This window comes from Oncorhynchus clarkii, chromosome 27 (assembly GCF_045791955.1).
Source record: "Oncorhynchus clarkii lewisi isolate Uvic-CL-2024 chromosome 27, UVic_Ocla_1.0, whole genome shotgun sequence".
In the NCBI taxonomy this organism is placed as follows: domain Eukaryota; kingdom Metazoa; phylum Chordata; class Actinopteri; order Salmoniformes; family Salmonidae; genus Oncorhynchus; species Oncorhynchus clarkii.
In genome coordinates, this window is record NC_092173.1 from 32,871,188 (window position 1) to 32,892,950 (window position 21,763).

At 46.2% G+C, this 21,763-nt stretch overlaps 1 protein-coding gene across 1 annotated transcript in view; it reads left to right on the top strand.

Annotated features, from left to right (window-relative positions):
• Window positions 1-21,763, top strand: part of LOC139385488 (roundabout homolog 1-like) — a 400,054-nt gene that overhangs the window by 343,809 nt on the left and 34,482 nt on the right. Inside the window, exons 22-24 of the mRNA XM_071130588.1 lie at window positions 3,507-3,661; window positions 9,401-9,778; window positions 10,615-10,731. Coding sequence (XP_070986689.1) covers window positions 3,507-3,661; window positions 9,401-9,778; window positions 10,615-10,731 — 650 coding nt within the window. The remainder of the gene's footprint in view (window positions 1-3,506; window positions 3,662-9,400; window positions 9,779-10,614; window positions 10,732-21,763) is intronic.

Consider the following 21,763-nt stretch of genomic DNA (forward strand, 5'->3'; position numbering starts at 1 on the left):
GTCTACATGTCTACTGTGAGAGAGAGTGTGGTCTACATGTCTACTGTGAGAGAGTGTGGTCTACATGTCTACTGTGAGAGAGAGTTTTGTCTACATGTCTACTGTGAGAGAGAGTGTTGTCTACATGTCTACTGTGAGAGAGAGTGTTGTCTACATGTCTACTGTGAGAGAAAGTGTTGTCTACATGTCTCCTGTGAGAGAGAGTGTTTTGTTCGTCTGTGTTTGTCTCCTCTGTATGAATATGAAACAAGAAATAATAGAACTTAACATATGGATCATAATACCGTATTCCAAGAGACAGATTTACTCTTCATTAGCGGAGGAGTGGGTACATGGGTGGTTTTACGTGTGTGGGAGTGAAGGTGTACCTTCCTCTGAAGGACACTAGGGGGAGGGCTTTAACTTCCTAATGCTTACAGCCCCGGCAGAGGAGGGGAAGGGAGGGGATGGGAGGAAAAGGAAAGGGACGAGAGGAGAGTGGAAGGGAGGAGAGGAACAAAGGATTATCTCATCTGCCCAAACCCCCATCCTCTGCATCCCACAGAGAAGAGCACCATGTCTGGCCACAAGGCCGTGCCATAGCATTTAATTCAACAAACTCAGAGATGGCGATAGTTGTGTTTGACCACACCCTACTCTTTAAAATGGATGGCCCTATGGAACGAGATGGGAGGAGTGACACAGAAGAGGGTGTGACAGAGACCAGTAGCCTATGTGTTGTTTTCCAGACTACCTGCTAGTCACCCATACTGAGACACTCATACATTCAGACACTGATGTTAGAGTCTCCTCAATCATCTAGAACACAAATTCATTATAATGTATCTACAGACTTGTTTGAAGTAAGCAGTGTTTTGGTATTATCCTCCCTTTGTGCTCAAAGTATCTATATGGTTGGCTGTTGTTCCATAGCCGTTATGTGTCTGTCTATATGGTCTTGTTATTACCGTGCTATGTGATTGAGTCAGTTCTACAGCCTGGATATGGGAGCTCTGCTCAAAGACAATCACCATTCTCTATCTCCACTGAACCACTCAGGTGATTGAGGAGCCATTTGGAGATTGTATTAATGTGTTCATTACTCAAAATGAATGACTGGAAACACTGAATAAGTCATTCGAATAGGACACGAAAAAGAAAACTCAATACATGTTGAATATCAGCCAGGTTGGATTGTTCCAGTGGAAGAGGTGGGTGAGCATTACCAGTTAAAGGACGCCGTTTGTTAAGTAGTGGTAGTATAGCCTTTGGGCCCTAGTAGATCGCCACATTTAATTATAAGGCTATTTAGTCTGGCTGCTTCAAATGTAACATGTCAGCCCTGGGTTCACGATGTGGAAGTTTGGACAAGCAGAGAGCTGCTATTCTGTTCAGACAGCAGAGAGCTGCTATTCTGTTCAGACAGCAGAGAGCTGGTAGTCTGTTCAGACAGCAGAGAGCTGGTAGTCTGTTCAGACAGCAGAGAGCTGCTATTCTGTTCAGACAGCAGAGAGCCGGTACTCTGTTCAGACAGTAGAGAGCTGCTATTCTGTTCAGACAGTAGAGAGCTGCTATTCTGTTCAGACAGTAGAGAGCCAGTAGTCTGTTCAGACAGCAGAGAGCCGGTAGTCTGTTCAGACAGTAGAGAGATGGTAGTGTGTTCAGACAGGAGAGAGCTGGTAGTCTATTCAGACAGTAGAGAGATGGTAGTCTGTTCAGACAGTAGAGAGATGGTAGTCTGTTCAGACAGTAGAGAGCTGGTAGTCTGTTCAGACAGTAGAGAGATGGTGGTCTGTTCAGACAGTAGAGAGATGGTAGTCTGTTCAGACAGTAGAGAGCTGGTAGTCTGTTCAGACAGTAGAGAGATGGTAGTCTGTTCAGACAGTAGAGAGCCGGTAGTCTGTTCATACAGTAGAGAGCTGGTAGTCTGTTCAGACAGTAGAGAGCTGGTAGTCTGTTCAGACAGTAGAGACATCGTAGTCTGTTCAGACAGTAGAGAGATGGTAGTCTGTTCAGACAGTAGAGAGATGGTAGTCTGTTCAGATGGTGTAAAGGAGATAGAAACCTGGACAGGAGATGGATATCCTACAGCACTCCTCTTCTGTTCTGAATCACTTTGTGGGTAAGTTGAGATGTTCGTGACCTCCTTTGATCTCAGTTCTTTTTAGTACTTTCAATGTTGGTGGTTTGGGGGAGCGTTGGTGGTTCAGTGAGTGTTGGTGGTTTGGGGGAGTGTTTGTGGTTCAGTGAGTGTTGGTGATTTGAGGGAGCATTGGTGGTTCAGTGAGTGTTGGTGATTTGAGGGAACGTTGGTGGCTCAGTGAGTGTTGGTGGTTTGGGGGAGTGTTTGTGGTTCAGTGAGTGTTGGTGATTTGAGGGAGCGTTGGTGGTTCAGTGAGTGTTGGTGATTTTGTGGAGCGTTGGTAGTTCAGTGAGTGTTGGTGGTTTGAGGGAGCGTTGGTGGTTCAGTGAGTGTTGGTGGTTTGGGGGAGTGTTGGTGGTTCAGTGAGTGTTGGTGTTTTTTTTGGAGCGTTGGTAGTTCAGTGAGTGTTGGTGGTTTGAGGGAGCGTTGGTGGTTCAGTGGGTGTTGGTGGTTTGGGGGAGCGTTGGTGGTTCAGTGAGTGTTGGTGGTTTGTTGGAGTGTTGGTGGTTCAGTGAGTGTTGGTGGTGGTTTGGGGAAGCATTGGTGGTTCGGTGAGTGTTGGTGGTTTGGGGGAGTGTTGGTGGTTCAGTGAGTGTTGGTGGTGGTTTGGGGAAGCATTGGTGGTTCAGTGAGTGTTGGTGGTTTGGGGCAGCGTTGGTGGTTCAGTGAGTGTTGGTGGTTCAGTGAGTGTTGGTGGTTTGGTGGAGCGTTGGTGGTTCAATGAGTGTTGGTGGTTTTGTGGAGCGTTGGTGGTTCAGTGAATGTTGGTGGTTTTGTGTAGTGTTGGTAGTTCAGTGAGTGTTGGTGGTTTGAGGGAGCGTTGGTGGTTCAGTGAGTGTTGGTGATTTAGGGGAGCGTTGGTGGTTCATTGAGTGTTGGTGGTTTGGGGGAGCGTTGGTGGTTCAGTGAGTGTTGGTGGTTTGGTGGAGCGTTGGTGATTCAGTGAGTGTTGGTGGTTTGGGGGAGCGTTGGTGGTTCAGTGAGTGTTGGTGGTTTGGGGGAGTGTTGGTGGTTCAGTGAGAGCATTTTCCATCATTGGGTGTGAGTTCTGTCTGGCTTTCTAACGCTCAGTGAAACAGTGTCATTGGCCATGGACAAGTCAAGAGCACATCATCTATTTATCTGAGCTTTCCTCTAATGCAAGGCCAATGGAGCAGGGAGCAGGAAGGAGAGGGAGAGATCATTTCTGTAAAACAACAACCTAACTATAGGGATCATTTCAGTATACCAGTCTGGAAATGAGTGAATCCCCATCGATCTGCCTAAAACCCCATTCATTACATGTTATTGTTAGTCATATCAATATGAATTCTTGCTGTGCTATAGTGGTGCAGCATTTTCCATTGTTAGTCAGCGTTGGCTGTTTTGTACTCCATCCTTCCAGGCCAGGTTTGCTGAACATTGGGGAGTCTGCTACCCAGCCCTGGTTGGCTGATACCTGGCCCAACTCCTGCTCCAATCACAACGACTGTAGCATGAACTGCTGCACTGCAGGACAGGGCAACAGTGACAGCAACCTGGCTACATACAGCCGCCCAGGTGAGTACACTACGCACTGGAACAACACACCCAAACATAAACTGTACTAAAACAGTTATCCATAGGGGTAAAGGGGCACATGCCCCCTCAGATTTGTCCTGTTAAATATATATATATATATATATATATATATATATATATATATATATATATATATATACATACATACAGTGGGGCAAAAAAGTATTTAGTCAGCCACCAATTGTGCAAGTTCTCCCACTTAAAAAGATGAGAGAGGCCTGTAATGTTCATCATAGGTACACTTCAACTATGACAGACAAAATGAGAAAATTTATTTGAAATTATGGTGGAAAATAAGTATTTGGTCAATAATAAAAGTTTATCTCAATACTTTGTTACATACCCTTTGTTGGCAATGACAGAGGTCAAACATTTTCTGTAAGTCTTCACAAGGTTTTCAAACACTGTTCTGGTATTTTGGCCCATTCCTCCATGCAGATCTCCTCTAGAGCCGTGATGTTTTGGGGCTGTTGCTGGGCAACACGGACTTTCAACTCCCTCCAAAGATTTTCTATGGGGTTGAGATCTGGAGACTGGCTAGGCCACTCCAGGACCTTGAAATGCTTGTTTCGAAGCCACTCCTTCGTTGCCCGGGCGTTGTGTTTGGGATCATTGTCATACTGAAAGACCCAGCCACGTTTCATCTTCAATGCCCTTGCTGATGGAAGGAGGTTTTCACTCAAAATCTCACGATACATTCATTCTTTCCTTTACACGGAGCAGTCGTCCTGGTCCCTTTGCAGAAAAACAGCCCCAAAGCATGATGTTTCCACCCCCATGCTTCACAGTAGGCATGGTGTTCTTTGGATGCAACTCATCATTCTTTGTCCTCCAAACACGACGAGTTGAGTTTTTACCAAAAAGTTATATTTTGGTTTCATCTGACCATATGACATTCTCCCAATCTTCTTCTGGATCATCCAAATGCTCTCTAGCAAACTTCAGACGGGACTGGACATGTACTGGCTTAAGCAGGGGGACACGTCTGTCACTGCAGGATTTGAGTCCCTGGCGGCGTAGTGTGTTACTGATGGTAGGCTTTGTTACTTTGGTCCCAGCTCTCTGCAGGTCATTCACTAGGTCCCCCCGTGTGGTTCTGGGATTTTTGCTCACCGTTCTTGTGATCATTGACCCCACGGGATGAGATCTTGCGTGGAGCCCCAGATCGAGGGAGATTATCAGTGGTTTTGTATGCCTTCCATTTCCTAATATTTGCTCCCACAGTTAATTTCTTCAAACAAATGTGTTGCGGCAGGGTAGCCTAGTGGTTAAGAGCGTTGGACTAGTAACTGGAAGGTTGCAAGTTCAAACCCCCGAGCTGTCGTTCTGCCCCTGAACAGGCAGTTAACCCACTGTTCCTAGGCTGTCATTGAAAATAAGAATTTGTTCTTAACTGACTTGCCTAGTTAAATAAAGGTAAAAATTAAAAACCAAGCTGCTGCAGATTCAGTCTTCCCAGCCTGGTGCAGGTCTACAATTTTGATTCTGGTGTCCTTTGACAGCTCTTTGGTCTTGGCCATAGTGGAGTTTGGAGTGTGACTGTTTGTTATGGACAGGTGTCTTTTATACTGATAACAAGTTCAAACAGGTGCCATTAATACAGGTAACGAGTGGAGGACAGAGGAGCCTCTTAAAGAAGAAGTTACAGGTCTGTGAGAGCCAGAAATCTTGCTTGTTTGTAGGTGACCAAATACTTATTTTCCACCATAATTTGCAAATAAATACATTTAAAATCCTACAATGTGAATATCTGGATTTTCTTTTCTCATTTTGTCTGTCATAGTTGAAGTGTACCTATGATGAAAATTACAGGCCTCTCTCATCTTTTTAAGTGGGAGAACTTGCAGAATTGGTGGCTGACTAAATACTTTTTTGCCCCACTGTATATATATATATATATATATACATATATAAATAATGAAATATATATGTTTTGTTTTAGTTTGTTCTGTGTAATGCTACTAGCCACTTTGCAATTTTATGAAGTTGGCTTTAGCCCAGATAGATTCCGAATCTCATAACCTGCTACCAAGAAGAATCAGTTTGGTAGACTTCAGCTAAGCAAGCAATTACTAAATGTACTGAATAAGACTCACAATCCTTTCAAGATTTTAGCAGCGATGCAGAGAAGCATATATATATATATATATATATATATATATATATATATATATATTGTTTTAAAGAACTACCAGTCAGAAGGATACAGACAGCTCAAGCGGTATGATTAGATATGCAGAAAAATATACATACATTTCTTCATAGCATTAAGCATAATGATTATGGTTGCAGGAAAAAGCTGTTTCAGGTGTTTGAAAAATGCTAAATTCTAGTCCCCCTCTGGACCAACACCCAGCCATTCTCAAGTACTTTGTGCCCCCTCAGATTTTTGGGGTACATGTGACACCCTGCTCTCAAAGCAAAGCATGGATAAGAATCATAAAAACGAGCGGACCTAGTCGGTAGAAAACAGAGAGAAGTGAAGTGAAATCCCAAATCTGGGTTAGCTCCCTTGAGACTTTTCTCTCTTACCTCTCTCCTCGCGAGGTCTCTATAACAAAAAACCTTAAGGGAGGCTTAGGAGTAGAAGTATGTGTGTATGTAGTATGTGTATGTGTGATTTATTTCAGGTTAAAGCGGGGCGGTTTTAGGCAGGACGCTGGATGAGCCTTATGGGTTTACTCTGCTGCAAATCTAACTGCTCTGCCAAATTCCATACTGTTGTTATAGCCTGCAATGTCATTTCCACTAAGTGCTCAGTTATTTAAGAAATGTGGAGCAGTGGCAGAGATCAGGGCAGGACTGCAGACTGCAGCCAACACCGGATGTAGAGATGGAGAGATGGAGAGATAAAGGTACCTGGAAGAGTACATAGATAGAAAGGGAACGAAGGAGGAAAAAGAATGATGAGGGAGGATATGTAGCATACACAGAGATAAATGGAGAGAGAAAGTAGAGGGGAAGTAAATTGGACAGAGAAAGAGAAAGAACGAGGGAGTTGGGAGGAAAGTAAAGAGAGCAGAAGAGATGGACAGTAACGGAGGGAGGGAGGGTTATGGTACACCTCCAGGTGGCCTCTCAGTCAGCAGTACTTTCTATAAACAATAGGGATTGAGTTTGGCTCTGAAGTCAAAGGGACACACACACACACGCACACACACGCACACACACACACACACACACACACACACACACACGCACACGCACACGCACACGCACACACACACACACGCACACGCGCACACACACACAAACACACAAAAGAGCGCTAAGTACTCACACTCTAAAGAGAAAGAGGGTCAACAGCTGCTAGAGGAGGGAGAAGTATGTCTCTTGGTGCATGGTGGGGACAAAGGATTTGAGGTTATACACACATAGGTAGGACTTAACTACGAAACGTGGACCCCAGCCCTGAACCTCCCTTTGAGATACAGTAGGCTTAGAAGTTGAACTGAAGTAAAAGAGATGTGAGTATACAGTAGTCGGTTGAACAATCGTTTGGACACGCGGCAGGCGTCTCTCCAGCTGTAGCATCTGACAGATAGTACAGTAGTGTACCGTCTCCTACCCACTCATTGACTCATTTACATTGTTGGCCTCGACCGTCTCCCCAAACAGGCTTACACACAATCCTAGTGTAGCATATGTTCTGCTGTACTAAGTGCTGTGCTTCCCCTGGGTTAAGCAAATTACTCAAGGACAAAGAAACACTGTACCCATAAAATACATACACATCTTCTAAAGTTACCCATCACAATCAACACAAGAAAACCTAATCCAACTTTTCATTCCGTGGTGTGTTTAACTTTTCCCTAACATTGGTTCTGATGACACTGGGAGTTTGTTTGAGAAGGGATGAAATGCTAAAAGCACTTCTCACTCACTGCATGTTGAAGACATTTAGGAGCATGCCTGGTGCTGGCTGCTTTGTGTGGCCAACCTAAACCCTGTGAAGGTTTAACCTCTTATGTTATAGGGGACGCTTGCGTCTCATTTGGCCAAAAGCCAGGGAAAATGCAGCGCGGCAAATTTAAATAAAATTATCTAAAAATCAAACTTTCATTAAATCACACATGTAAGATACTAAATTAAAGCTACACTCGTTGTGAATCCAGCCAACATGTCAGAATTTAAAAAGGCTTTTCGGCGAAAGCTTAAGAAGCTATTATCAGATGATAGCACAACAGTAAACAAAGAGGGTAGCATATTTCAACCCTGCAGGCGCTACACAAAACGCAGAAATAAAATATAAATCATGCCTTACCTTTGATGAGCTTCTTTTTTTGGCACTCCGATTAATTCCGTCCATATATATCCAAAATGTCCATTTATTTTTGCGCTTTTGATCCAGAAAAAAACAGCTTCCAAATTGCTTCCAAATTCAAAAGTTGGCTGTAAACTTTGCCAAAACATTTCAAACTACTTTTGTAATACAACTTTAGGTATTTTTAAACGTTAATAATCGATCAAATTGAAGACGGGTCTATCTGTGTTCAATACAGGAAGACAACAATCCAAGCTACTTTTCAAGTCTTGCGCAACTCTCAACAGTGTTACGCAGTTCCTAGATGGCCTACTTCTTCATTGCACAAAGGAATAACCTCAACCAAATTCCAAAGACTGATGACATCCAGTGGAAGCGGTAGGAACTGAAAACAAGTGCCTAAGAAATAGCGTTTGCCAATGAGAAAGCAATGAACAGACAGAGACCTCCAAAGAAACAATTCTGAACGGTTAGTCCTCTGGGTTTTGCCTGCTACATAAGTTCTGTTATATTCACAGACATGATTCAAACAGTTTTAGAAACTTCAGAGTGTTTTCTATCCAAATCTACTAATAACATGCATATCTTATATTCTTGGCATGAGTAGCAGGAAGTTGAAATTGGGCACGCAATTTATCCAAAAGTGAAAATGCTGCCCCCTGTACCTTAAGAAGTTAACAGGATCAGCGGCTGGGTGACAGAGCCGAGGGATACGAGTTAATGTCCCTTTATCTAACACATAGGGGCCCTTTCTACACATCTACCTCTGAAGTGCCTCAGATAACCCTCGGTTCTTGGAAATGTAAGGTTCACGTGCGCTCGGTTGTTCTACCTGTAGCCGTCCTTGATATTTACCGCAAGGCTGTCTCTCAGATCTGCTGGAGGATTTGAATATTTTATGAGCCAGAGAAAATTGGATCTGTCAGTGGAGCTCTGCTCTTTGCTGCATGCTTCCTTCCAACCTTCTGATACAGACATGTTCCACTGTCCTTCTCAATGAGCAAAGCCTCCTCGCCTGGCTTCTGACAGGGAGAATAGACATGACAAACACGTTGAGCTGTGGATGAGACAAAGACATTATCGAGACAGAAAGACAGAGAGAGCAGACAGTGGAAGTATAATACAGCTCCACTCACCTGAACCAGATAGGGATAGTTGACGTACATAATGAACTGTAGTTTGCACTGAAATATATACACCTGTCTAGACTGAGGGCACAGTGATCTGTTGAAAGGTACAAATGACTCGGGCTGATTTATTTCTGTGTCATTCTGAAATGTTAATCTTTTCAGCTTATTTTTTTCCGGAGTATGATGCCAGTGAATACAACTGAATACAATGCCATTTGTGCCATTCATGCACTTGGCAAACCTCTTCTTCTGAACCTAGCTATAGGAGCTAGTCCGGTCTTTGACTAAACCTTTCATCCTGCACCCGCTCCCCATGTTATCCAGCCGACTGCATCGCCAACTATAACAACCAGATGGAGAGCAAGCAGACCAACCTGATGGTGCCTGAGGGAGGAGTGTACGGAGACGTGGACCTCTCCAACAAGATCAACGAGATGAAGACCTTCAACAGCCCCAACCTGAAGGACGGACGCTTCGTTGGGCCAGGGGGACAGCCCACCCCGTACGCCACCACACAGCTCATTCAGTCTTCTATCCTGGGAAGCAACATCAACACAGACAGAGGGGTAGGAGGGGGAGGGGGAGGGGAGACAAACGAGAAACACGGCTGGAAACCCAACCCTGTTCAGGGGCAGAAGCAACAGGAAATGACCTCACAACTCCACCAATATAACATCATGGAGCAGAACAAGCTGAACAAGGGTGAGTGTGTGGTGGGAATCAGTGGAGGTTAGGAGGTCAAACCATAGCCGTCTTCCATCTTTCTTTCTTCCCTTCTTTATTTCCTGTTCTCCCTGTGGATGGGCCCACCATGCTGAAGAATGTTCCTTTTTCACTGTCTTCCCTGCTGCCCCCATTCAGTCATATGAATAGGGAGCATCATCAGTCTCCCTCTCATTGTCTACTATGCATTTTCCTAACTCCTCTTTCCTCTCTGTGTTCATTTCAAATCTCTGCACTACATTCTGGGTCAGGCCTGGGTTTCTGTCTTTACTGTCTGGGTTGTTCTTCATTGGTCAAGTCTCATAGCTACAGCTGTAAGGATTTTCTCCATGTGTCAGGTATCTGAAAGAGAGATAACTGACAGGGACTGAACTAAACTGTCGCCACCTTCTTCTTACCTGCAGAAAATAGCTGCTACTTTAGTGACACCGTTTTCAATTTCGTCATGGTCTCTTGTATTGAACAGAAATTGCATGTCTTCTCTCTCAACACTCTTAGGAAGACAGCATCCACCGGACTGTTTATTGAGACAGTTTCAACTTACATTTCAACTTATTAGAGGTGTATGACACACATTTTAACACATCGCTGGTTCAGATCATTATTTAGATGTGTTGCTAGATTGTTAGCTCTTATGTTAGCCTAACTGTGATCATTAGTCAGTTAAACTCAAACAGTCTCTATGGATCTTTTGATATCATAAGGTCCCCTCTGTACTTCATTTCCATAGGCTATCTATACTTTTCTAATGCGGTAATATAGTGTATGCTGCCCACCTTCCTCATGCTTACCATCCTCCTCCTCTCCCTTAACAGACCACTACAGAGGAGGGGACAGTCCCATGGCTACCACCATCCCCTATAACCAGGCCCACGAGGCCCACACCGTGGGCTCCCACAACAGCTCTGACCATGGCAGCTGCAGCACCTCCGGTGAGAGAGTGGGGAACGGGGGGGTAATCAATATCCACAGCCATATGGCTGGTGTTTTACTGCGTGGATGTTTAGTGAATCACTTTTGTTGTTGTTTCCCATCCTTATTTTCCTCAAAAGCAATACATTGTAGTGGGACTAATAATATAATGCTTTAAAAGTATTATTTTGATTCATTTCCATGTCATTATCTTGAAGAGAAATTAAAATGCCTTCAGTGGAGGGAAAATGTAAAACATCCCAGGCATCAGTTTCCAGTCTGTGTGTGTTTCCAGTCAGTTTCCAGTCTGTGTGTGTTTCCAGTCAGTTTCCAGTCTGTGTGTTTCCAGTCAGTTTCCACTCTGTTTCCAGTCTGTGTGTGTTTCCAGTCTGTGTCCGTTTCCAGTCTGTGTGTGTTTCCAGTCTGTGTGTGTTTCCAGTCAGTTTCTACTCTGTTTCCAGTCGGTGTGTGTTTCCAGTCTGTGTCCGTTTCCAGTCTGTGTGTGTTTCCAGTCTGTGTCCGTTTCCAGTCTGTGTGTGTTTCCAGTCTGTGTGTGTTTCCAGTCAGTTTCCACTCTATTTCCAGTCGCTGTGTGTTTCCAGTCTGTGTCCGTTTCCAGTCTGTGTGTGTTTCCAGTCTGTGTGTTTTTCCAGTCTGTGTGTTTCCAGTCTGTGTCCGTTTCCAGTCTGTGTCCGTTTCCAGTCTGTGTGTGTTTCCAGTCTGTGTGTTTCCAGTCTGTGTGTTTCCAGTCTGTGTCCGTTTCCAGTCGGTGTGTGTTTCCAGTCTGTGTCCGTTTCCAGTCTGTGTCCGTTTCCAGTCTGTGTTTGTTTCCAGTCTGTGTCCATTTCCAGTCGGTGTGTGTTTCCAGTCTGTGTTTGTTTCCAGTCTGTGTGTGTTTCCAGTCTGTGTCCGTTTCCAGTCTGTGTCCGTTTCCAGTCTGTGTCCGTTTCCAGTCTGTGTGTTTCCAGTCTGTGTGTTTCCAGTCTGTGTGTTTCCAGTCTGTGTTTGTTTCCAGTCTGTGTGTTTCCACTCTGTTTCCAGTCTGTGTGTTTCCAGTCTGTGTTTGGTCCCAGTCGGTGTGTGTTTCCAGTCTGTGTTTGTTTCCAGTCTGTGTGTTTCCAGTCTGTGTGTTTCCAGTCTGTGTTTGTTTCCAGTCAGTTTCCACTCTGTTTCCAGTCTGTGTGTTTCCAGTCTGTGTCCGTTTCCAGTCGGTGTGTGTTTCCAGTCTGTGTCCGTTTCCAGTCTGTGTCCGTTTCCAGTCTGCGTCCGTTTCCAGTCTGTGTCCGTTTCCAGTCTGTGTGTGTTTCCAGTCGGTGTGTGTTTCCAGTCTGTGTTTGTTTCCAGTCTGTGTCCGTTTCCAGTCTGTGTGTGTTTCCAGTCTGTGTGTGTTTCCAGTCTGTGTGTTTCCAGTCTGTTTCCGTTTCCAGTCTGTTTCCGTTTCCAGTCTGTGTCCGTTTCCAGTCTGTGTGTTTCCAGTCTGTGTGTTTCCAGTCTGTGTCCGTTTCCAGTCGGTGTGTGTTTCCAGTCTGTGTCCGTTTCCAGTCTCCAGTCTGTGTTTGTTTCCAGTCTGTGTCCATTTCCAGTCGGTGTGTGTTTCCAATCTGTGTTTGTTTCCAGTCTGTGTGTGTTTCCAGTTTCCAGTCTGTGTGTTTCCAGTGTGTCCGTTTCCAGTCTGTGTCCGTTTCCAGTCTGTGTGTGTTTCCAGTCTGTGTGTTTCCAGTCTGTGTTTGTTTCCAGTCTGTGTGTTTCCACTCTGTTTCCAGTCTGTGTGTTTCCAGTCTGTGTTTGGTCCCAGTCGGTGTGTGTTTCCAGTCTGTGTTTGTTTCCAGTCTGTGTGTTTCCAGTCTGTGTGTTTCCAGTCTGTGTTTGTTTCCAGTCAGTTTCCACTCTGTTTCCAGTCTGTGTGTTTCCAGTCTGTGTCTGTTTCCAGTCGGTGTGTGTTTCCAGTCTGTGTCCGTTTCCAGTCTGTGTCCGTTTCCAGTTTACGTGTGTTTCCAGTCTGTGTCCGTTTCCAGTCTGTGTGTGTTTCCAGTCGGTGTGTGTTTCCAGTCTGTGTGTGTTTCCAGTCTGTGTCCATTTCCAGTCTGTGTGTGTTTCCAGTCTGTGTGTGTTTCCAGTCAGTTTCTACTCTGTTTCCAGTCGGTGTGTGTTTCCAGTCTGTGTCCGTTTCCAGTCTGTGTGTGTTTCCAGTCTGTGTCCGTTTCCAGTCTGTGTGTGTTTCCAGTCTGTGTGTGTTTCCAGTCAGTTTCCACTCTGTTTCCAGTCGCTGTGTGTTTCCAGTCTGTGTCCGTTTCCAGTCTGTGTGTGTTTCCAGTCTGTGTGTTTTTCCAGTCTGTGTGTTTCCAGTCTGTGTCCGTTTCCAGTCTGTGTCCGTTTCCAGTCTGTGTGTGTTTCCAGTCTGTGTGTTTCCAGTCTGTGTGTTTCCAGTCTGTGTCCGTTTCCAGTCGGTGTGTGTTTCCAGTCTGTGTCCGTTTCCAGTCTGTGTCCGTTTCCAGTCTGTGTTTGTTTCCAGTCTGTGTCCATTTCCAGTCGGTGTGTGTTTCCAGTCTGTGTTTGTTTCCAGTCTGTGTGTGTTTCCATTCTGTGTGTGTTTCCTGTCTGTGTCCGTTTCCAGTCTGTGTCCGTTTCCAGTCTGTGTCCGTTTCCAGTCTGTGTGTTTCCAGTCTGTGTGTTTCCAGTCTGTGTGTTTCCAGTCTGTGTTTGTTTCCAGTCTGTGTGTTTCCACTCTGTTTCCAGTCTGTGTGTTTCCAGTCTGTGTTTGGTCCCAGTCGGTGTGTGTTTGTGTTTCCAGTCTGTGTGTTGTTTCCAGTCTGTGTGTTTTTCCAGTCTGTGTGTTTCCAGTCTGTGTTTGTTTGTCCAGTCTGTTTCCACTCTGTTTCCAGTCTGTGTGTTTCCAGTCTGTGTCCGTTTCCAGTCTGTGTGTGTTTCCAGTCTGTGTCCGTTTTTCCAGTCTGTGTCCGTTTCCAGTCTGTGTGTGTTTCCAGTCTGTGTTTGTTTCCAGTCTGTGTGTGTTTCCAGTCTGTGTGTGTTTCCAGTCTGTGTCCGTTTCCAGTCTGTGTCCGTTTCCAGTCTGTGTCCGTTTCCAGTCTGTGTGTGTTTCCAGTCTGTGTGTTTCCAGTCTGTGTTTGTTTCTCTGTGTGTTTCCACTCTGTTTCCAGTCTGTGTGTTTCCAGTCTGTGTTTGGTCCCAGTTTCCAGTCTGTGTTTGTTTCCAGTCTGTGTGTTTCCAGTCTGTGTGTTTCCAGTCTGTGTTTGTTTCCAGTCTTTCCACTCTGTTTCCAGTCTGTGTGTTTCCAGTCTGTGTCTGTTTCCAGTCGGTGTGTGTTTCCAGTCTGTGTCCGTTTCCAGTCTGTGTCCGTTTCCAGTTTACGTGTGTTTCCAGTCTGTGTCCGTTTCCAGTCTGTGTGTGTTTCCAGTCGGTGTGTGTTTCCAGTCTGTGTGTGTTTCCAGTCTGTGTCCATTTCCAGTCTGTGTGTGTTTCCAGTCTGTGTGTGTTTCCAGTCAGTTTCTACTCTGTTTCCAGTCGGTGTGTGTTTCCAGTCTGTGTCCGTTTCCAGTCTGTGTGTGTTTCCAGTCTGTGTCCGTTTCCAGTCTGTGTGTGTTTCCAGTCTGTGTGTGTTTCCAGTCAGTTTCCACTCTGTTTCCAGTCGCTGTGTGTTTCCAGTCTGTGTCCGTTTCCAGTCTGTGTGTGTTTCCAGTCTGTGTGTTTTTCCAGTCTGTGTGTTTCCAGTCTGTGTCCGTTTCCAGTCTGTGTCCGTTTCCAGTCTGTGTGTGTTTCCAGTCTGTGTGTTTCCAGTCTGTGTGTTTCCAGTCTGTGTCCGTTTCCAGTCGGTGTGTGTTTCCAGTCTGTGTCCGTTTCCAGTCTGTGTCCGTTTCCAGTCTGTGTTTGTTTCCAGTCTGTGTCCATTTCCAGTCGGTGTGTGTTTCCAGTCTGTGTTTGTTTCCAGTCTGTGTGTGTTTCCATTCTGTGTGTGTTTCCTGTCTGTGTCCGTTTCCAGTCTGTGTCCGTTTCCAGTCTGTGTCCGTTTCCAGTCTGTGTGTTTCCAGTCTGTGTGTTTCCAGTCTGTGTGTTTCCAGTCTGTGTTTGTTTCCAGTCTGTGTGTTTCCACTCTGTTTCCAGTCTGTGTGTTTCCAGTCTGTGTTTGGTCCCAGTCGGTGTGTGTTTCCAGTCTGTGTTTGTTTCCAGTCTGTGTGTTTCCAGTCTGTGTGTTTCCAGTCTGTGTTTGTTTCCAGTCAGTTTCCACTCTGTTTCCAGTCTGTGTGTTTCCAGTCTGTGTCCGTTTCCAGTCGGTGTGTGTTTCCAGTCTGTGTCCGTTTCCAGTCTGTGTCCGTTTCCAGTCTGCGTCCGTTTCCAGTCTGTGTCCGTTTCCAGTCTGTGTGTGTTTCCAGTCTGTGTGTGTTTCCAGTCTGTGTGTTTCCAGTCTGTTTCCGTTTCCAGTCTGTGTCCGTTTCCAGTCTGTGTGTGTTTCCAGTCTGTGTGTTTCCAGTCTGTGTGTTTCCAGTCTGTGTCCGTTTCCAGTCGGTGTGTGTTTCCAGTCTGTGTCCGTTTCCAGTCTGTGTGTGTTTCCAGTCTGTGTTTGTTTCCAGTCTGTGTCCATTTCCAGTCGGTGTGTGTTTCCAGTCTGTGTGTTTCCAGTCTGTGTGTTTCCAGTCTGTGTTTGTTTCCAGTCTGTGTGTTTCCACTCTGTTTCCAGTCTGTGTGTTTCCAGTCTGTGTTTGGTCCCAGTCGGTGTGTGTTTCCAGTCTGTGTTTGTTTCCAGTCTGTGTGTTTCCAGTCTGTGTGTTTCCAGTCTGTGTTTGTTTCCAGTCAGTTTCCACTCTGTTTCCAGTCTGTGTGTTTCCAGTCTGTGTCCGTTTCCAGTCGGTGTGTGTTTCCAGTCTGTGTCCGTTTCCAGTCTGTGTCCGTTTCCAGTTTACGTGTGTTTCCAGTCTGTGTCCGTTTCCAGTCTGTGTCCGTTTCCAGTCTGCGTCCGTATCCAGTCTGTGTCCGTTTCCAGTCTGTGTGTGTTTCCAGTCGGTGTGTGTTTCCAGTCTGTGTTTGTTTCCAGTCTGTGTCCGTTTCCAGTCTGTGTGTGTTTCCAGTCTGTGTGTGTTTCCAGTCTGTGTGTTTCCAGTCTGTTTCCGTTTCCAGTCTGTGTCCGTTTCCAGTCTGTGTGTGTTTCCAGTCTGTGTGTTTCCAGTCTGTGTGTTTCCAGTCTGTCTCCGTTTCCAGTCGGTGTGTGTTTCCAGTCTGTGTCCGTTTCCAGTCTGTGTGTGTTTCCAGTCTGTGTTTGTTTCCAGTCTGTGTCCATTTCCAGTCGGTGTGTGTTTCCAATCTGTGTTTGTTTCCAGTCTGTGTGTGTTTCCAGTCTGTGTGTGTTTCCAGTCTGTGTCCGTTTCCAGTCTGTGTCCGTTTCCAGTCTGTGTCCGTTTCCAGTCTGTGTGTGTTTCCAGTCTGTGTGTTTCCAGTCTGTGTGTTTCCAGTCTGTGTTTGTTTCCAGTCTGTGTGTTTCCACTCTGTTTCCAGTCTGTGTGTTTCCAGTCTGTGTTTGGTCCCAGTCGGTGTGTGTTTCCAGTCTGTGTTTGTTTCCAGTCTGTGTGTTTCCAGTCTGTGTGTTTCCAGTCTGTGTTTGTTTCCAGTCAGTTTCCACTCTGTTTCCAGTCTGTGTGTTTCCAGTCTGTGTCTGTTTCCAGTCGGTGTGTGTTTCCAGTCTGTGTCCGTTTCCAGTCTGTGTCCGTTTCCAGTTTACGTGTGTTTCCAGTCTGTGTCCGTTTCCAGTCTGTGTGTGTTTCCAGTCGGTGTGTGTTTCCTGTCTGTGTGTGTTTCCAGTCTGTGTCCGTTTCCAGTCTGTGTGTGTTTCCAGTCTGTGTGTGTTTCCAGTCAGTTTCTACTCTGTTTCCAGTCGGTGTGTGTTTCCAGTCTGTGTCCGTTTCCAGTCTGTGTGTGTTTCCAGTCTGTGTCCGTTTCCAGTCTGTGTGTGTTTCCAGTCTGTGTGTGTTTCCAGTCAGTTTCCACTCTGTTTCCAGTCGCTGTGTGTTTCCAGTCTGTGTCCGTTTCCAGTCTGTGTGTGTTTCCAGTCTGTGTGTTTTTCCAGTCTGTGTGTTTCCAGTCTGTGTCCGTTTCCAGTCTGTGTCCGTTTCCAGTCTGTGTGTGTTTCCAGTCTGTGTGTTTCCAGTCTGTGTGTTTCCAGTCTGTGTCCGTTTCCAGTCGGTGTGTGTTTCCAGTCTGTGTCCGTTTCCAGTCTGTGTCCGTTTCCAGTCTGTGTTTGTTTCCAGTCTGTGTCCATTTCCAGTCGGTGTGTGTTTCCAGTCTGTGTTTGTTTCCAGTCTGTGTGTGTTTCCATTCTGTGTGTGTTTCCTGTCTGTGTCCGTTTCCAGTCTGTGTCCGTTTCCAGTCTGTGTCCGTTTCCAGTCTGTGTGTTTCCAGTCTGTGTGTTTCCAGTCTGTGTGTTTCCAGTCTGTGTTTGTTTCCAGTCTGTGTGTTTCCACTCTGTTTCCAGTCTGTGTGTTTCCAGTCTGTGTTTGGTCCCAGTCGGTGTGTGTTTCCAGTCTGTGTTTGATTCCAGTCTGTGTGTTTCCAGTCTGTGTGTTTCCAGTCTGTGTTTGTTTCCAGTCAGTTTCCACTCTGTTTCCAGTCTGTGTGTTTCCAGTCTGTGTCCGTTTCCAGTCGGTGTGTGTTTCCAGTCTGTGTCCGTTTCCAGTCTGTGTCCGTTTCCAGTCTGCGTCCGTTTCCAGTCTGTGTCCGTTTCCAGTCTGTGTGTGTTTCCAGTCGGTGTGTGTTTCCAGTCTGTGTTTGTTTCCAGTCTGTGTCCGTTTCCAGTCTGTGTGTTTCCAGTCTGTTTCCGTTTCCAGTCTGTGTCCGTTTCCAGTCTGTGTGTGTTTCCAGTCTGTGTGTTTCCAGTCTGTGTGTTTCCAGTCTGTGTCCGTTTCCAGTCGGTGTGTGTTTCCAGTCTGTGTCCGTTTCCAGTCTGTGTGTGTTTCCAGTCTGTGTTTGTTTCCAGTCTGTGTCCATTTCCAGTCGGTGTGTGTTTCCAGTCTGTGTGTTTCCAGTCTGTGTGTTTCCAGTCTGTGTTTGTTTCCAGTCTGTGTGTTTCCACTCTGTTTCCAGTCTGTGTGTTTCCAGTCTGTGTTTGGTCCCAGTCGGTGTGTGTTTCCAGTCTGTGTTTGTTTCCAGTCTGTGTGTTTCCAGTCTGTGTGTTTCCAGTCTGTGTTTGTTTCCAGTCTGTGTCCATTTCCAGTCGGTGTGTGTTTCCAGTCTGTGTGTTTCCAGTCTGTGTGTTTCCAGTCTGTGTTTGTTTCCAGTCTGTGTGTTTCCACTCTGTTTCCAGTCTGTGTGTTTCCAGTCTGTGTTTGGTCCCAGTCGGTGTGTGTTTCCAGTCTGTGTTTGTTTCCAGTCTGTGTGTTTCCAGTCTGTGTGTTTCCAGTCTGTGTTTGTTTCCAGTCAGTTTCCACTCTGTTTCCAGTCTGTGTGTTTCCAGTCTGTGTCCGTTTCCAGTCGGTGTGTGTTTCCAGTCGGTGTGTGTTTCCAGTCTGTGTGTGTTTCCAGTCTGTGTCCGTTTCCAGTCTGTGTGTGTTTCCAGTCTGTGTGTGTTTCCAGTCTGTGTGTTTCCAGTCTGTGTCCGTTTCCAGTCTGTGTGTGTTTCCAGTCTGTGTTTGTTTCCAGTCTGTGTGTTTCCAGTCTGTGTGTGTTTCCAGTCTGTGTCCGTTTCCAGTCTGTGTCCGTTTCCAGTCTGTGTGTGTTTCCAGTCTGTGTGTTTCCAGTCGGTGTGTGTTTCCAGTCTGTGTCCGTTTCCAGTCGGTGTGCGTTTCCAGTCTGTGTCCGTTTCCAGTCTGTGTCCGTTTCCAGTCTGTGTTTGTTTCCAGTCTGTGTCCATTTCCAGTCGGTGTGTGTTTCCAGTCTGTGTTTGTTTCCAGTCTGTGTGTTTCCAGTCTGTGTGTGTTTCCAGTCTGTGTCCGTTTCCAGTCTGTGTCCGTTTCCAGTCTGTGTGTGTTTCCAGTCTGTGTCCGTTTCCAGTCTGTGTGTGTTTCCAGTCTGTGTGTGTTTCCAGTCAGTTTCCACTCTGTTTCCAGTCGGTGTGTGTTTCCAGTCTGTGTCCGTTTCCAGTCTGTGTGTGTTTCCAGTCTGTGTCCGTTTCCAGTCTGTGTGTGTTTCCAGTCTGTGTGTGTTTCCAGTCAGTTTCCACTCTGTTTCCAGTCGCTGTGTGTTTCCAGTCTGTGTCCGTTTCCAGTCTGTGTGTGTTTCCAGTCTGTGTGTTTTTCCAGTCTGTGTGTTTCCAGTCTGTGTCCGTTTCCAGTCTGTGTCCGTTTCCAGTCTGTGTGTGTTTCCAGTCTGTGTGTTTCCAGTCTGTGTGTTTCCAGTCTGTGTCCGTTTCCAGTCGGTGTGTGTTTCCAGTCTGTGTCCGTTTCCAGTCTGTGTCCGTTTCCAGTCTGTGTTTGTTTCCAGTCTGTGTCCATTTCCAGTCGGTGTGTGTTTCCAGTCTGTGTTTGTTTCCAGTCTGTGTGTGTTTCCAGTCTGTGTGTGTTTCCAGTCTGTGTCCGTTTCCAGTCTGTGTCCGTTTCCAGTCTGTGTGGGTTTCCAGTCTGTGTGTTTCCGGTCTGTTTGTTTCCAGTCTGTGTTTGTTTCCAGTCTGTGTGTTTCCACTCTGTTTCCAGTCTGTGTGTTTCCAGTCTGTGTTTGGTCCCAGTCGGTGTGTGTTTCCAGTCTGTGTTTGTTTCCAGTCTGTGTGTTTCCAGTCTGTGTGTTTCCAGTCTGTGTTTGTTTCCAGTCAGTTTCCACTCAGTTTCCAGTCTGTGTGTTTCCAGTCTGTGTCCGTTTCCAGTCCGTGTGTGTTTCCAGTCTGTGTCCGTTTCCAGTCTGTGTCCGTTTCCAGTCTGCGTCCGTTTCCAGTCTGTGTCCGTTTCCAGTCTGTGTGTGTTTCCAGTCGGTGTGTGTTTCCAGTCTGTGTTTGTTTCCAGTCTGTGTCCGTTTCCAGTCTGTGTGTGTTTCCAGTCTGTGTGTGTTTCCAGTCTGTGTGTTTCCAGTCTGTTTCCGTTTCCAGTCTGTGTCCGTTTCCAGTCTGTGTGTGTTTCCAGTCTGTGTGTTTCCAGTCTGTGTGTTTCCAGTCTGTGTCCGTTTCCAGTCGGTGTGTGTTTCCAGTCTGTGTCCGTTTCCAGTCTGTGTGTGTTTCCAGTCTGTGTTTGTTTCCAGTCTGTGTCCATTTCCAGTCGGTGTGTGTTTCCAATCTGTGTTTGTTTCCAGTCTGTGTGTGTTTCCAGTCTGTGTGTGTTTCCAGTCTGTGTCCGTTTCCAGTCTGTGTCCGTTTCCAGTCTGTGTCCGTTTCCAGTCTGTGTGTGTTTCCAGTCTGTGTGTTTCCAGTCTGTGTGTTTCCAGTCTGTGTTTGTTTCCAGTCTGTGTGTTTCCACTCTGTTTCCAGTCTGTGTGTTTCCAGTCTGTGTTTGGTCCCAGTCGGTGTGTGTTTCCAGTCTGTGTTTGTTTCCAGTCTGTGTGTTTCCAGTCTGTGTGTTTCCAGTCTGTGTTTGTTTCCAGTCAGTTTCCACTCTGTTTCCAGTCTGTGTGTTTCCAGTCTGTGTCCGTTTCCAGTCGGTGTGTGTTTCCAATCTGTGTCCGTTTCCAGTCTGTGTCCGTTTCCAGTCTGCGTGTGTTTCCAGTCTGTGTCCGTTTCCAGTCTGTGTGTGTTTCCAGTCGGTGTGTGTTTCCAGTCTGTGTGTGTTTCCAGTCTGTGTCCGTTTCCAGTCTGTGTGTGTTTCCAGTCTGTGTGTGTTTCCAGTCTGTGTGTTTCCAGTCTGTGTCCGTTTCCAGTCTGTGTGTGTTTCCAGTCTGTGTTTGTTTCCAGTCTGTGTGTTTCCAGTCTGTGTGTGTTTCCAGTCTGTGTCCGTTTCCAGTCTGTGTCCGTTTCCAGTCTGTGTGTGTTTCCAGTCTGTGTGTTTCCAGTCTGTGTGTTTCCAGTCTGTGTCCGTTTCCAGTCGGTGTGTGTTTCCAGTCTGTGTCCGTTTCCAGTCTGTGTCCGTTTCCAGTCTGTGTTTGTTTCCAGTCTGTGTCCATTTCCAGTCGGTGTGTGTTTCCAGTCTGTGTTTGTTTCCAGTCTGTGTGTGTTTCCAGTCTGTATGTGTTTCCAGTCTGTGTCCGTTTCCAGTCTGTGTCCGTTTCCAGTCTGTGTCCGTTTCCAGTCTGTGTGTTTCCAGTCTGTGTGTTTCCAGTCTGTGTTTGTTTCCAGTCTGTGTGTTTCCACTCTGTTTCCAGTCTGTGTGTTTCCAGTCTGTGTTTGGTCCCAGTCGGTGTGTGTTTCCAGTCTGTGTTTGTTTCCAGTCTGTGTGTTTCCAGTCTGTGTGTTTCCAGTCTGTGTTTTTTTCCAGTCAGTTTCCACTCTGTTTCCAGTCTGTGTGTTTCCAGTCTGTGTCCGTTTCCAGTCGGTGTGTGTTTCCAGTCTGTGTCCGTTTCCAGTCTGTGTCCGTTTCCAGTCTGCGTCCGTTTCCAGTCTGTGTCCGTTTCCAGTCTGTGTGTGTTTCCAGTCGGTGTGTGTTTCCAGTCTGTGTTTGTTTCCAGTCTGTGTCCGTTTCCAGTCTGTGTGTGTTTCCAGTCTGTGTGTGTTTCCAGGGTGTGTGTTTCCAGTCTGTTTCCGTTTCCAGTCTGTGTCCGTTTCCAGTCTGTGTGTGTTTCCAGTCTGTGTGTTTCCAGTCTGTGTGTTTCCAGTCTGTGTGTTTCCAGTCTGTGTCCGTTTCCAGTCGGTGTGTGTTTCCAGTCTGTGTCCGTTTCCAGTCTGTGTGTGTTTCCAGTCTGTGTTTGTTTCCAGTCTGTGTCCATTTCCAGTCGGTGTGTGTTTCCAATCTGTGTTTGTTTCCAGTCTGTGTGTGTTTCCAGTCTGTGTGTGTTTCCAGTCTGTGTCCGTTTCCAGTCTGTGTCCGTTTCCAGTCTGTGTGTGTTTCCAGTCTGTGTGTTTCCAGTCTGTGTGTTTCCAGTCTGTGTTTGTTTCCAGTCTGTGTGTTTCCACTCTGTTTCCAGTCTGTGTGTTTCCAGTCTGTGTTTGGTCCCAGTCGGTGTGTGTTTCCAGTCTGTGTTTGTTTCCAGTCTGTGTGT